The 15986-nt window shown below is 38.7% G+C and overlaps 1 protein-coding gene across 1 annotated transcript; it reads right to left on the bottom strand.

Annotated features, from left to right (window-relative positions):
* Positions 1–7155: 7155 nt before the first annotated feature.
* LOC138910251 (uncharacterized) lies at positions 7156–9241 on the bottom strand. The gene is made up of 3 exons (XM_070201478.1): positions 9211–9241; positions 8534–8926; positions 7156–7502 (listed from the first exon to the last, which is right to left on the bottom strand). Exons 1-3 carry the CDS (start codon positions 9239–9241, stop codon positions 7156–7158), a joined length of 771 nt encoding a protein of 256 aa, XP_070057579.1.
* Between the last annotated feature and the right edge of the window lie 6745 nt (positions 9242–15986).

Here is a 15986-nt window from a genome sequence, read left to right as displayed (position 1 = left end):
TTTCTTGGAATATGTTATGGTTTTGGAAAGAGGGGGCACAAGAAGAACACATGCCCTTAGGTTGTATACACCCATCCCGATTTGCCTGATATGCGGCAGGAGTATTTTGCATCATGTTGTGAGCATGCTCAGAAGCGTGTTAGGGGTGGTAGATTTGGGAAATTCCAAAAGTCCATACAATGAGCTGTTACAGAGATTGTTAATCCCATCACGTGGTCCTGGAGGAAGGATATGGTGAATGCTTATAATGTATGCAAAAAGGGTAAATATCAGGTCGGTGGGGCGAGTCAGTTTAACGCACCTCATCCTCGTTGTGTGAAGTGTAGGAGTATGTCATTTAGGGTATGTCACTATGGTAATAATGTATGTTATGGATGTGGAGTCGAGGGGCATCAGTTAAGGTACTGCCCTATCAACCTAAAATCACCAAGTAATTTACTCCTTAGTACATCATTATAAACACCACATTATTTTCCTTGTTGTATATGAACATCTATATTGAAGAGCCTTCATAAACATGGTCTTAACAAGACGCTAGATCACAAAACATTGCATGTACCTACTCTTTGAACGAGACGCATTATTCGTAAAGCCACTTTATCACAAATTCTCTTATGTACAACCTCTTGAGGAATTGAGTTCTATAATGATTTCCTTGGGATGAGTTATGACCGTAGGTTAATACTTCCCACTGCTTCCCTAAATTCTCAACAAGGGACTATAACTGATGAATTTCTTACATGAACCTTTTGATTCAAATGGATAACATCTGCTCACTTGTACTTGTGCACGCGCTACCATAATGTTTGTCTACGGGATATCGAATCTAATGTAAGGCAGCCTAGTGCCGATATCTTTCTTGAGCTAGTTTTTTTGTCCTGTACACGTGACTCATATGGTTTGAACAATCACTTTACTTCTTTGTAAATATTATCATGGTATTCGGATTATTTTACTTCATTTTGGCACTGCCAGTAGCTGCTGTTTGCTCGTGTTTCAAACCTTCTTCGCGATCGCGAAGATGGGGACGCGATCACGTTAGCTAGTTAAGGCAGTGTTGATTTTGTTCTTCGCGATCGTGTGAGGTCAACCGTGATCGCGTAGTTTGGGCCAATATGTGCTACGCGAACGCGTGGGAGAGGCCGCTTTCGCATAAGGGAACTTGAGAGGAATCTGGGCCACGCATTTGCTCTATGCGATCGCGTGAAGAGGGATGCTATCGCGTAGAGCTAGAATCTTTTGCATTGCGATCGCGTGAAGTCAACTGCGATCACGTAGGGTCTTTTCTGGGTAGTGGAAAAATTGTGCTTCGCGATCGGTTGAGATTGTCCGCGATCGCGTAGAGCAAATGACTGGACAGAGAGTTTTAAGTTGTGAAAATGGGACGTCCCATTTTCCTTTTTACCGATTTGGAGCTCGGAGAGAGAGGATTTTCTGGAGATCTTCAAGGAAAACAATGGGGTAAGTGTTCCTAACTCAATATTGGTTAAATTACCCGAATCCATAGTTATTTTTAACATTTAATTGGTGAATTAAGTTGGAAAATTGTGAAAACCCTCTTGGTTTAATTTGAAGATTTGAGGGTCGAGTTGATGTCGGATTTGAGTAAAATTTATATGGTTGGACTCGTGGTTAAATGGGCGTTCATATTTTATAACTTTTGTTGGTTCCAAGATGAGATTTTTGAGTGTAATTTTGAATTTTGTAGAAAAATTAGTATTTTGATATGGGATTAATTCTTTGTGTGGAATAAACAACAACCCAGTATAATCCCACTGTTGGGGTATGGGGAGGGTAGTGTGTACGCAGACCTTACCCCTACCATGAGGTAGAGAGGCTGTTTCCAATAGACCCTCGGCATCCTTCCTTCCAAGAACTCCCCACCTTACTCTTGGGGTGACTGGAACTCACAACCTCTTGGTTGGAAGTGGAGGTTGCTTACCATCAGAGCAACCCCTCTTGTTGTAAAATTGTGTGGAATGAATCAAATTAATTGTGACTAGATTCGAGCTGTTCAGGAGTTGATACACGCAGAATCGAATTTTTGGAGCATTTTGATCTTGCTCGGAATTGGATTCGTCTTGTTCGAAGTAAGTCACTCTTCTAATCTTGGAGCTGAGGGTATGAACCCTGAATATATGTATTATGTGAATTGTTGGGAGGTGACGCACATGCTAGGTAACGGGCATATGGGTGTGCACCATGGAAATTGTGACATAATTATCTCCGTAAAATTTTGTAGTCAAATAATCTTGGCATTTTCTATGTAGTTTTATGTGCTAAAGAAATTGAGCTGAGAATCATATTAAAAATTATGTTGAGGCTATGTGCTAGTATTATTGGGACTCACAGAGGTCATATTGTTGTGAATTATTTATTTTAAATTAAAAATTCATACTCAGTCATATTCATGTTATTACATATCATATCTCAGTCTCTGTTGTTATTTATTGATACATTATATCATCATTTTCGGGCTATTTTTATGAAATTGTGAGCCCATGAGAGAGAGACTGGAGAGATTTATGACTAAGTGAGGGCGAGGGCCTGATTGTAAGGATAATTATGGGATCGGACTACACGCCGCAGCAAGCCATATTGGCTTTATATACTTTATTATTATGGGATCGGGCTGTACGCCGCAGCAGGCCAGATTGGCTTATTATAGCACGTGAGTTGTCCGTGCGAATACAAATATTGATACTATAGCACGTGAGTTGTCCGTACAATATATGAGTTATCCATGCAGATTATAGCGCTTGGGCTGAAGGAGCCCCTCTGGAGTCTGTACACACCCCAGTGAGCGCAAGTACATACTAAGTGTGACTACCGAGCGATTGGGAGGATTGAGTGACTGTGAGGACTGAGTGACTGGGAGGACTGAGTGAAATGATACTCTGAGAGTATGCATATGATTTTATCACTGAGTTGCATCGCATTGACATGCACATATGTCATACATGCATATAGATATATTTTTCTCATGCTGTACAACATTACATCATTCATGATTTCTCACACATGTTGATAGATAGCATTTGTTTTACACGGGTTATCAGAAAAGAAAATGAAACATCTCTTTTATTATTGAAAGGATTTTTGGGAAAATTATTGTTTTCAAACTTACTCATATTTTTGGCAATTTCGGTAAACGATTTGGGTTTAGAAATCATGATTTAGCTGAGCATTTTATCTCTGAGTTACTTCTCGTATTATTGCTTTACGTTATTATGGACTATTGTGGACTTTTGTGGACTATTGGTTTTGGACCCGACCTGGATAAAAGCTGGTCACTACTTTTAACCTAAGGTTAGGTTTGTTACTTATTGAGTACATGTGGTCGGTTGTACTCATACTACACTTCTGTACCTTGTGTGCAGATATTGGCTGCTGATGTTGTTGTGTTCGTTGGGAGATGGACCTGAAGACGTATCTGCATTCCGGTTTTAGCTGCCTCTTATTCATGGTAGCCTTAGATTCATAAAACTCTGTTTATGTACTTTTCAAACAGATGATTATTTATTTCATATCAGCTTTGTAAACTCTACTCTTAGAAGCTCATGATTTATACTACCAGTTCTTGGGGAATATATACGGTTAAGATAATTATTTACTTAAATTGCTTTATTAATTGTTATTGAAATTGGTTAGTGGTTAAGTGGCTTACCTAGCGGGTGGGTTAGGTGCCATCATGACTAGTCGGATTTTGGGTCGTGACAGTTATGTTTTAACTGGACATTTTGATATTGTTGATTGTGATTTGCTGTTTCTATGGATTTCCCTTTCTTAAATTGGCATTCTATTTTGAAAGAGGACAATTAGCTTTACATACTAGTACTATTCCATATGTACTAACGTCCATTTTTTTAGGGGCGCTGTATCTTCAATGGATGCAGGTGATTCATCAGCGAGCAACTTTGGTCCTCATTAGTAGTTATTCCCTATTCAGCAGGTTTTGGTGAGCCCTACTCTATTCCGGTCCTGATATCATTTGATGTTGTACTTTGTGTTTTGAAGTATAGCCGGGGCCTTATTGCGGGCATTTCCATATTACTCTTCTGTTGTACCTAGAGGCTCCGTAGACAGGTTGTGGGTAGTGTTTGATGTGGGGAACTGAACTAGAAATATTGGTATTGGCAAACATATTTTTCATTATATCTATAAACTTGTAATATTTTGGAAATTATGAACGAAGCTGCTAATGGAATGAAATGGGAGTTGTTAATAAAATCTTTTCAGTGTTTGATTAATGGAGTGCATCTCCTATTTATTCATGAATAAGTTTGGGTTGAAGGAAATCTAATAAGCTTACTCGGCCGGGTTCACCCGGTTGAGCGCCGGTCACGCTCCCCGAGTTCGAGGCGTGACAACGCCTCAAATGCAAAAGGGTCCGGACTTGGCATTATACTAAAGTCACCAACATGTAATATAATTAGACAATCTATTAAGACTGTGAAATTGACTAACAACGAGGCCGAATATGAGGCCATGATTGCAGGCCTTGAACTAGCCAAAAGCTTGGGGGCAGATGTGATTGAAGCAAAGTGCGATTCCCCTCCTCGTGGTAAACCAAGTAAATGGAACATTTGAGGTCAGAGAAGAACGAATGCAAAGATACTTCGACAAGTTACAGGTGACATTACATCGGTTCAAAGAATGGTCTCTGCAACATGTACCTTCAGATCAAAACAGCGAGGCCGATGCTCTTGCTAACTTGGGGTCGTCGGTCGAAGATGACGAGTTCAACTCGTGAGAAGTCGTACAAAGTATGAGATCAGTAGTAGAAGAAGGCCACACCGTGATTAACTCAACGAGATTAACTTGGGACTGGAGGAATAAGTACGTGAAATATCTCAGGACCAGTAAACTTTCCTCGGATCCAAAAGAATCGAGGGCCCTGCGTACAAAGGTAACCCGATTTAGCCTGTCCGAAGATAGAACTCTGTTCAGAAGAACATTCAATGTATCATTTGCAATATGTCTAGGGTCGGGGGATACTGAGTACGTTTTGAGAGAAATCCATGAAGGTACCTGTGGAAATCACTCGGGCGCCAAATCGCTGGTCTGAAAAATAGTCAGAGCCGGTTACTACTGGATCGACATGGAAAAAGATGCGAAGGGGTTTGTTCGAAAATGTGATGAATTCCAAAGACACGCTCCGATGATTCATTAACCCGGGGAGCTGCTGCATTCAATTTTGTCGCCAAGGCCGTTCATGAAGTGGGGAATGGAAATCATTGGCCCCCTCCCATAGGCACCCGATACGGCTCAATTTATATTGTTTATGACTGACTATTTTTCTAAATGGGTGAAAGCCCAGGCGTATGAGCAGGTCAGGGAGAAGGAAGTCATCGATTTCATTTGGGACCACATCATATGCCGATTCGGAATGCCAGCCAAAATTATATACGATGATGGGAAATAATTCGCCGGTAACAAAGTAACCAAATTCCTTGAAGACCACAAGATCAAAAGGATCCTATCAACGCCTTATCACCCTAGTGGTAATGGACAAGATGAATCTACTAACAAAACCATACTCCAAAACCTCAAAAAGAGGTTAGCCAATTCCAAAGAAGATGCAAGGAAGTACTACTCGAAGTCCTATGGGCATACCGTACGACCTCGAAGTCCAGTACCGGGGCTACCCCATTCTCTTTGGTTTACGGCGCCGAAGCTTTGATACCGGTCGAGGTCGGAGAACCAAGTATTAGATTCTGATATGCAACAAAGGAATCAAATGACGAGGCTATGAGTACGAGCTTGGATCTATTAGATGAAAGGCGCGAAGTCACCCTTGTCCGGTTGGCCGCACAAAAATAGCTGATCAAAAGGTATTACAATCGAAGGGCCAACCTTCAACACTTCAATACCGGGTACTTAGTACTAAGAAAGGTCACATTAAATACCTGGAACCCGAACGAAGGGAAATTGGGACCGAACCGGGAAGTACCGTATCAAATTATCGAGATCACCGAAAAAGGATCCTACAAACTCGGAACAATGAGCGGCGAGCAATTATCGAACAACTGGAATATAAATCACTTAAAGTGATATTACTTCTAAGATACGACCCCGTTCTTTCTTTTATTTACATCTTAAACTAACGTTTGCAGGTAGTCAACAAGGGACGATACGAAATTTTAGGTCTGAAAGTACACGTTACACTCTTTTTTCCTTGAACCGATTTTGTCCCAAATGGGTTTTACGGCAAGGTTTTTAACTAGACAACAAGTAAATCGTGCTAACTTAGATTCGAAGGCCGGTAATGAACCGGTGACGATGATCACAATAGCATTCGAGGCCTCTCTTCTATTAACCCCGAACACTAGGGGGCGTTACCCTCTTACATCGACTTTAGCATGGAAAGAGACTTCAGGATTGAAGGATCTCGATCGATAGGATTCAATGTAAGGGCCAAACAGTAAAATAAATTGTGCCCACATAGACTGCTCGAACCCTGACACAAAGCATGTACATATGTATTACTATTACACACAAGAATAAAGAGAAGTCTTTTCCTTGCAAACATCTTGTCCTTTAAAAAATTTTCTTTGCATTTCTTAAGGAATTCCCTACTTCCGATCCCCTAAAGGTTTCGAGCCCAAGGGCCGCCTTAACCCGAGTTCGAACAATCACTCGGGAACTGTCGTCCGAAAACAAACTCAGACGATCCAAGCTATTTGACCTCGGGAGCATAAGACCTACAAGGCAACCCCCGAATTTCAAAGGCTACAGCCATATTAACAAGGCTCGGAGAAGTCCGAGACCCATAACAAAAACAAATCTTTCAAAAAAATAATTCATAACCGGTTCTATAGGCTACTCTCGACAAACTATAATCTAAATTGCTTACTTTGGGAGATCGCTAAAACCAAACTCCCAGGATGCCTTAAAATAGAATAATGTAAAGGCAAGATTTGTTTGAACCTTCGAACATAACCTAATTATTTCATGCTAAGGCATTTCGATCTTTGTGAATACAAATAATAAAGCAAAGAAAAAAATTCAAAAGCTGTGAAAGGGAAGAAAGCCTTATATATTCATATCCAAAAATATTTTACAAGGGCCAAATAGCCCTGATACAAAATTTTACAACGGCCAAATGGAATCAAAAAGAAAAAGACCAAAATGTCAAAAAGGATCCTAAGTGGCCTAGTCTTCGCCGGGGGCCGCATCATCACCTTCGGGGTCTCCATCACCTTCGGACTCACCCGAATCTTCAGACCCCTCAGAATCTTCCTCCTTGGGGAAAGCTAACTTTCTGGACTTGGCCTCGAATACATTGGCATTCTCGATTTTAGCAAACATGTCAAAACCCAGAGCATGAACTCCCTTGAGGGCCTCCCTTCGGGATTTCCACTTCATATGCTCCACCATATTTCTCACTTGGTCCAGAGCTGCCTCGGCATCAGCCTTGTGCTGGGCCACCCTCTCATCAGCCTCGGCCTTGACCAGGACAACCTTAGACTTGGCCGCCTCAAGTTCCTTGGCCAAATTTTCTTGACCGAAGACCACCGAGCTTAACTGAGTCTAGAGCTCCTCGATCTTTTTGGTCTATACCGAGGCCTTTTCCTTTGTAGCCCGGAGCTGGACCTCAGTCGAAGCCAATTGTGCCCCAGCAATCTCCTTTTCCGAGGCCAGGTGGTCCATGTTTCTTTTCTATTCTTCGGCCTCAGCTTTTACCGTATCCACCTCCGCCTGGACCTGCTCGATCTGGTCAAGTTTCTTTTGATCCTACGGGTTTGGATCATTAGCCACTGTGTCTGACTCATCGTCACTAACTTCAAATAATCTTCTTACGTGCTCGACCAGGTCGGCATGCTCCCTCCGAGCCGCTTCTAGCTTAGCCTCGATTTTCTCACTGCGAAACTTGTAAGCATCCCTCTTCTCAGTAAGCTCCCGAGTCTCGGCCTTGTGATGGCTTAACTCTTCCCGATATCGGAGAAAAGCTTCATGATGAAGCACCGAGGCATGCAAACACAAAGAGAAATGTTACGATTGTTTGCAACTTAATCTAAGTACATAATAAAGAGGCATTCAAAGTTACCCGATTTAATGCCTGTTGAGCTTCGTTAAAAAGGCAAGGCGGGGCGCTTCCACCTCGTCCATCTTGGCCTGATCCTCTTCGGTCACCAGACACCGAAGATAGATGGCAACCCCTATAGGGACGGAAAGAACCCGGGCATCCTCCGAGATAGACATAATGATTGACCGCTTCCGGTTAGGATCTGCACTCGGAGCTAGAAACCGGTCTACTAATCTCGGACTTGAAGAAGGTCCGCTGGCTCTCGAAGATGGTATCTTCTTTGGTAATGGTAAGTCACCTAACCCGGTGACGTCCTCTAAGACGGTAGAATCTAAGCCATAGAAGAAGTTATTGAAAGAATTTGTCGCCCCTTGAGGTCCCTCATTTGGGCGTCCTTTCAGCATCCGGGCCTCGTTGATCATGGAGTCAGTGAATGAAGGCGACCCAGAGAGATCTATCACACCATGTGAATCCTTCAAGACATTTTCCTTTGCCGAGAAGTACCGGCCGTGGTTTCTTTGTCGGCCTCCCCAGCTCGGGGCAAAATGGGCTCGTCCCTCCCCGGTTCTGAGGCCTCAGCCACTGCCTCTTCATCGGCCTCCTTGGTTTGAGGCAGTTCGGTACCACTTCTCACATGGGTCACCAGCTCGGAAGTTTCTTCTTCTTCTTCTTCGAACTCATCCCTGAGTCGATTGAGTGAGTCTGGTGGGATCCTCTGAGCGCTGGTACTTTTCTTGGATTTGTGCACCAGCCTCCTTTTTAGTTTTTTCTTCTCCGAGTTCGAAGAACTCTGAGCCTCTTTTCTTTTCTTCTCTTTATCCTGCCTTGGAGCAGGTGGTTCGGGGAAGATGTCTTCATCACCGGACGGAGGCCTCATTACAACATCTTTGGGAAGATCTGCAAAGGAAAAATAAGTAATAACGAGCGCAACAGGAAAACTAAGTGTTATCCACTCGAGAGAGGAACCTCACCATGGGAACGGTCCTCCCACCGGCCCTTCGAAAGTTTGCGTCACGCGCGCTCGGAATATGGCTTCTGTGATACGATGCTCTCGACCCATTCCTTGAGTCGAGGAATTGCATCTAGCATCCGAGCAATAGCTGCACCACCACAAAACATCGATAATAAGGGAGGAAAAGGAAAAGCTATAAACAAAATCTTTAAGGCAAGGTTATACTTACATTTCATGTTCCATTTCTCAGGAAATAGCATATCCTCAACCGGAATTAAATTCGAGGTCTTCACTCGAACGAACTGACCCAACCAACCTCGGTTCCGATCCTCGTCGATGCTCGAGAATGGAGCCTTACTAGCCCGACGGGCAAGTTTTATTAATCCCCCTCGCTAGAGTCGGGGACTATACAGACATATGAGATGATCGATGGTAAAGGTACACCCCTCGATTTTGTTTACGAAGAAGCGGAGGAGAATTACTATCCTCCAGAAAGAGGGATGGATTTGATCGAGGGTCACCTCGTACCTCTTACAGAAGACGATGATGGCCGGATCCAAGGGGTCCAACGTGAAGGGATAAGTGTATACACTTAAAAAAAAAAACCCCACATATGTAGTAATCGCTTCCTCGGGGGTAGGCACCACCATATGCTTACCAACCTAGTTGCAATCCTCTTTGACCTTGGAGAGGAAGCTATTGGTGACTGAGCATATATATCTCGAGACCGGCTCACACTGACCCGGTACCGAGGAGGTTTTCTCGACCTTGAAATCAGCACCGGTCGGGCATCCCGCAGGAGCGAGCATCTTCAAGGGGAGAGGGGGGCTCCGATGCTGTTTTCTTAGTAGCAACAAACGAAACATTTTCCTCTTCGACCGGTCGCGAGGCAGAGGGAGTTTCTTTTTGGGGAACGGACTTTGAGGCTTTCTCCATTTCTTTGGAAAATTAAGGAAAAAGAGGAAGTTAAAAGAATATGCTTAATAATTTGGGATAAAGAACACAAGTTCTTATAAAAGGATTTCAGAATAATCAGAAAATTGATGTTTGGAAATATTGAGATTTTTAAGGCACGAGGGTAGAAGGTTTGAAAGTAAAGTTTTGAATGAGCTAATGATGGGGTATTTATAGTGTCTCAGCGACTGCTCATATCCGGAAATGGCCGACCGGCGACTGACATGCATTTAATGCCATTAAAACTTGAGTGACGAGATGTTTTGACTGTTTTGTCGTTTCTGTCGCAAAATATCGAGGTCAGGATCGGAAGTTCATGTCATTTCTCGTCATTTACTCTCTGAAAAATAAGGGGACTATCGGTATACGGTCGAAATCGAGCTCAACTACAACTTGGTAGATTTGGCTTGGAACGTGGCGACCACGGACTGGAGATTGATCTCGAGTCTCACCAAGCTAGAACCTGAGGTCGGAAGACCTGCCCTCGAGGAACGTTGAGTCCGGTCTCAACCTTAGCCTCGAGCGAGCTCGGAAATAACAAAGGGAAGACCGAAATATCCGCGACCGGGTGGATATTACGGCGAAAATCTCGGCGCACATCGGCAAGGAGCCAACAATTAGCAAATCAAGAGATTTTTACCTTTAATAGATATGTACCTAGAGTAGGACTCCTCTACTATATAAAGGGGTCTGATAATTCATTGCACACATTGTAACACACATCCTAAGCAATATACTGTTATTTTTAGTTCTTATTTAACTAATTTATGGGGAACCGTTTTTTTTAAATTAAAAAGCCATCAAGGTGATTGAATCTTACTATACGAGAAAAAAAGAAAAACAGAGGTCGCGATACGTAGACCTTCAACCTAATCTCATTAAGTTTAAGATAGAGGAAACAATCATTCTTTACACAAATAGATAATCAATGACTAATATTAATTTATTAAAGACCACCATGGTTAGTGAAACAAAGAAATCAAAAAGTCAATCCTAAAAATGTTGAAAGATTCATCTCATGATCGCTTCTGTCTTTCTTCTAATTAAGCTTTTTCTTAAAAGACACTTGAACATAAATAAATGATCGAAACTTAGTTCATTAATGCGGACTACATCAATTTCCCTACCCCTCTTTACTTTTCTTTTCTTTATTTGAGTTACATCTTCATGCCCAATATTTTCAAAAAATAACACATTGCGGAATTCAAATAATTAATCCCATGATTCTTTACTATTGAACGTGACCTTTACAAGATGTAGGGGTGCACAAAGAAAATCGATAAACCGCACCAAATCGATAATCCGAGTCAAACCAGAAAAAAAAATCGATTATGGTTCAGTTTGATTAGTTTGGTGTTGGAAAAAAAAATCCGACCATAATTGGTTTGGTTTGGTTTTAACTAAAAAAAGTCAAACCGCAACCAAATCAACCCGACATTACATGTATAGAAGTTTTAAATATATTTAATATATAAAAATATTTATTGTAGTGTCATTTACAAATATTTCTTTAAAAATTTTATAATTTTATTTTTTAACGTATTATTTCAACTTTTCAAGTTTGGACTTATTTTGAATGCTCCAATAAGTTTTATACTCTATAAATGTTAGTAACTCAAATGAAGTCCAAACCAAAATCAAATCAATATTAATGCTAATAAAAGATATTCAATTCAATTATACTAGGAATGATTATAATATTCGATATCTATTTTTAATTTTTCTATGGTTTAGACAAAATGCATAACTTTTTTTTTTTTAGTGTTTAGTCATGTAAATAATAGTACTTATTATTCGTACTTATTTTAGCAACTTTGTATTTAGATTATGTTTATTTTTATTATGGCTTATTAATAATATTTTTATGTGATTTTATTATCTTTATTATTGAGTATTTTATTACAATGTCACAAATCATCTCATATTTTATATGTTATTTTGTTGAAAAACACCTTATATAGTTCGGGCTAACTTGGATTAATACAAAATATTTGGAGCATAAATTCTATATTTTGTGCAATGAAGATTTTATGAAAAGAATTTGAGAACCCGAGAAAAACCGCGATTAAGAAACTCGACTTTTATTGCTTTGGCTTGGTTTTTAGATTTAATAACCCGAAACAATTAGTTTGATTTAGTAATTGAAAAACCCGAACCAACCCGGTCAATATACACCCCTAACAAAAAGTTTCAATTAAAGCCAAACAAAAATTAAGGAGCCATAAAAACAGCTTCATATGCGTCAGTAAAAAGGCATGTTAATTTAACTCTGCACAAAGTTTAGGAACTAAACGAGAGTTGTATAAATTTACAGCCCGTTTGGACATAATTTATTTTTTATTATTTTCAAAAAAAATTCACTTTTTTTCGAAATCAGCGTTTGTTCATAAAATTTTCAATTTTCATTTGAAGATGTATTTTGAAATTTTTCAAAATTTTGAAAAACTCAAAAAAATTATTTTTCAAAATTTTCACTCAGATTACTCACAAAACTTCAAAAACAACCCAAAATTATATTCATGTCCAAACACAACTCTAATTTTCAAATACCATTTTTACTTGATTTTTTTTTAATTACTTTTTTTGTAATTTTACAATTCTTATGTCCAAACGCCCACTTAGATTGGAAAGCATTAGAGAAAAGAGAGAAGGGGCGTTACAATACAAGAGGACGAGGCCCCTCCACTTTTAAGCATATTGTTTAAAATATATATATACAGTTTATAATGTATTTAAAAATTAGTCAATTTCGTTCAAACTTCAGGACATGACGTTCTAGAGTTTAAATCTCAAAGTTCAAATTTCAGGACGTCGTGTCCTAAAGTTCAAAAATTATTTCTAGAAGTTTGAATCTTATGTCCTGAATTTTAAATTAGTAGTTCAAAAATTCAGGACATTTAGTCATGAATTTTAAATTAGCAGCTCAAAACTTCAGGACACTAAGTCTTGAATTTTCAAATTCAGGATACTTAGTCCTGAAAGTTTGGATGAATTGGTTAATCTTTAAATATATTGTAAATTATGAATATATTTTAAATAACGGGCTTAAAATTGGCTAGTCTTTAGGTACATATGATGCACATGTATCTATATCAATGATGTCACGACCAGAAATCCCCACCTTCGGAACCGTAATAGCGCCTAACATTTCACTTGCTAGGAAAGCCAACGTTAGAATAATCTTAACTATTTTTAAATAAATTATATTAAACGAAAGTCAATTACTAAAATAAATTATGGATTTAAGACATAATATTGAACAAGGAATTTGAGAGAAATAATTAATGTAATAATTAATTCATGATTTAAAATAAATTATGATTTTCATATAATTATGCAAACAATCAATTTGACGACGTATAGGCACTCGTCACCTCGCCTATACGTCATTACACATGAAATTCACTTAACAAATAATTTAAGGGTTCTATTCCCTCAAGTCAAGATTAACCACGACACTTACCTCGCTTCGTAACCAATTTTAAGACTCTAATAAACCTTTGCCTCGCGAATTCGTATCCGAAAGTTTCAAATCTAGTCACAATAATTCAATATACTCAACACAAATCGTAGGAATTAATTCCATATGAATTTACTAATTTTTCGAATTAAAATCTGAAATTCATCTCAAAATTTCACAGTGAGGCCCATTCCGAGACGAGTCTAACCATATAAAAATTATCAAATTCCGATGTCAAATGGACTTTCAAATCTTAAATTTTGTTTTTGGGAAGTTTTACAAAAATTTTAATTTTCTTCCATCTAAATCCGAAATAAACGATGAATATAAGCATGGATTTATGAAATATAATCACTTTTGGGTATAGAACACTTACCCAAGCCGAAATCGTGAAAAACTCCTTTGAAATCTCCCAAATCCGAGACTCAAAACTCAAATGAGTAAAAATGGCTAACTCCCGATTTTATGGGTTCTGCCCAGGCTTTTTTGTATCTGCGGGCACAAGTGCCGCATCTGCGAGCTCGCATTTGTGAGAATAATCTCTCATCTGCAAAATGGCTTGCCAAGCTGGTGTCCGCATCTGCGAAAATTGGGCCGCATTTGCGACTGCGCAGAAGCACATGAAGGAGCCGCAGAAGCGGTACCTTCCGCATTTGCGATTGAAAAACCGCAGAAGCGGTGGTCGCATCTGCGACCATTTTCTCGTAGAAGCGAGTTTGCTGCCCAGGCCCCAAATTCGCAGGAGCGACGAGACTCACCGCAGAAGCAGGGCCGCACCTGCGCTCCTACAGTCGCAGGTGCGAAACACCAGAACCAGACCTGTTAATTTTTACAAAAATAATCCGAAACACGTCCGAAACTCACTCGAGCCCCTCGGAACCTCGTCCAAATACACCAACAAGTCCTAAAATATCATACGAACTTAGTTGAGACCTCAAATCATATCAAACAATACTAAAACCACGAATTATACCCCAATTCAAGCTTAAGGAACTTAATAATTTTTAACTTCTACATTTGATGCTGAAACCTATCAAATTAAGTCCGATTGACCTCAAATTTTTCACTCAAGTCATAAATGATATGACGGACCTATGAAAATTTTTTAAAACTGAATTCCGACCCCGATATCAAGAGAAATCAATTTGTGGTCAAACTTTAAAATCTTTTAGCCTTTAAGCTTTTTGTTTTCGTCAAATGGCGATAATTCAAGATATAGACTTTCGAATTCGATTCCGGGCATATGCCCAAGTCCCAAATTACTATACGGACCTACTAAAACTGTCAAAATACTGATCTGGGTCTGTTTACTCAAAATGTTGATCGAAGTCAACTCAATTAAGTTTTAAAGCTCTATTTCATATTTTAATCCATTTTTCACATAAAAACTTTCCGAAAAATTATACGGACTGCGCATGCAAGTCGAGGAAAGATGAATGGTGCTATTTGAGGTCTCAGAATAACGAAATAAATATTAAATTTAAAAATGACATATTGGGTCATCACAAATGAATATATAATTTTAATAAACACAGATGTGCGTGAATTATAGTGAATATTAATCTCATTCAGCTATCTCTAAAAACTTGATTAGCGACAATATAAAGTCCAACATGACTAATATTAATTTAATTTTTTTACAATAAATAACTTAATATATAAACAAGGAGTTGTCATTTGTTGAAATAAATGCAAAATAATAATATTAATAACAACTAAAATATTAGTTGATAACATACTAAACTTTTCATACCCAAACTATTATAGTTGGAATTGAAAGCATCCAAAACTATATAACATACTTTCATAACATAATAAACGGAACTTAAATATTTTGTTAAAGACTAAGCTAAAAAAATAAAAAGTATTTTCAAACAAAAAAATTCAAAATATCAAAAATAAGAAAGAAAGAAAGAAAGAAAGAGGATAAGTAATTTCAAATAATGAACAAAATATTGAATGCCAAACAACAACAAATCTAAAACTAAGAGAAAGTCAAAGGATTAATTACTATTTCTACACGTTTGCGGATTCAAGGATAGATATATAGGATAGGATAGTACTCTTTAACGTTGTTACTTGCTTATGATCTCCTCCACAATATAATTTACACAAACCACTTTATTCTTGCAAATTCCAAATATGTAACCATAAAAGAATTACGCGTTAAGTTTAAATTTAATCTCTTCAATCATCAAAATAAAACATGTTGTCTCCCCAAATTTAACAAAGAAATCATCCATAAAATCACAAAGAAGCAAATAAATAAATAAATTTGGGTCTTAAATATAGTAGATTTCTAACTCATTTTTGTATAGCAATTTGCTTTGTGGATCTTGCACTTGATTATCTTCATGAGTTTTTCCAAACGCTTCGATTAGCCGTAGACAAACAAAATTTTATTAAATTTAAATCCACAAGTAATTTAGATTTCATCATGTATTAAATACATATTAGTCCAAATAATACTATGGGCTAGTATAATCAGGTCAATTATTTAAATCTAAAATGAATTGATTTAAATAAAAGTCCAATGTATTATTGGGCTAGCCCATCAATTGGTCTTCTATCAAATAGGTCGGCCCATAAAC

Source organism: Nicotiana tomentosiformis, chromosome 4 (genome assembly GCF_000390325.3).
Source record: "Nicotiana tomentosiformis chromosome 4, ASM39032v3, whole genome shotgun sequence".
NCBI lineage: Eukaryota > Viridiplantae > Streptophyta > Magnoliopsida > Solanales > Solanaceae > Nicotiana > Nicotiana tomentosiformis.
The sequence above is the reverse complement of the archived record's forward strand: the minus strand, read 5'-3'. Positions and strand labels throughout refer to the sequence as shown.

What these genes read in the sequence shown, in the direction of transcription:
- LOC138910251 (XM_070201478.1), bottom strand. Translation starts at nt 9,241, where the DNA reads ATGCTATTTCCTGAGAAATGGAACATGAAAT. An exon ending in TGAGAAATGGAACATGAAAT is followed by an intron (nt 8,927 to 9,210) that starts GTAAGTATAACC and finishes TTTCCTTTGCAG; the next exon opens with ATCTTCCCAAAGATGTTGTA. An exon ending in CGACAAAGAAACCACGGCCG is followed by an intron (nt 7,503 to 8,533) that starts GTACTTCTCGGC and finishes TCTTCGGTCAAG; the next exon opens with AAAATTTGGCCAAGGAACTT.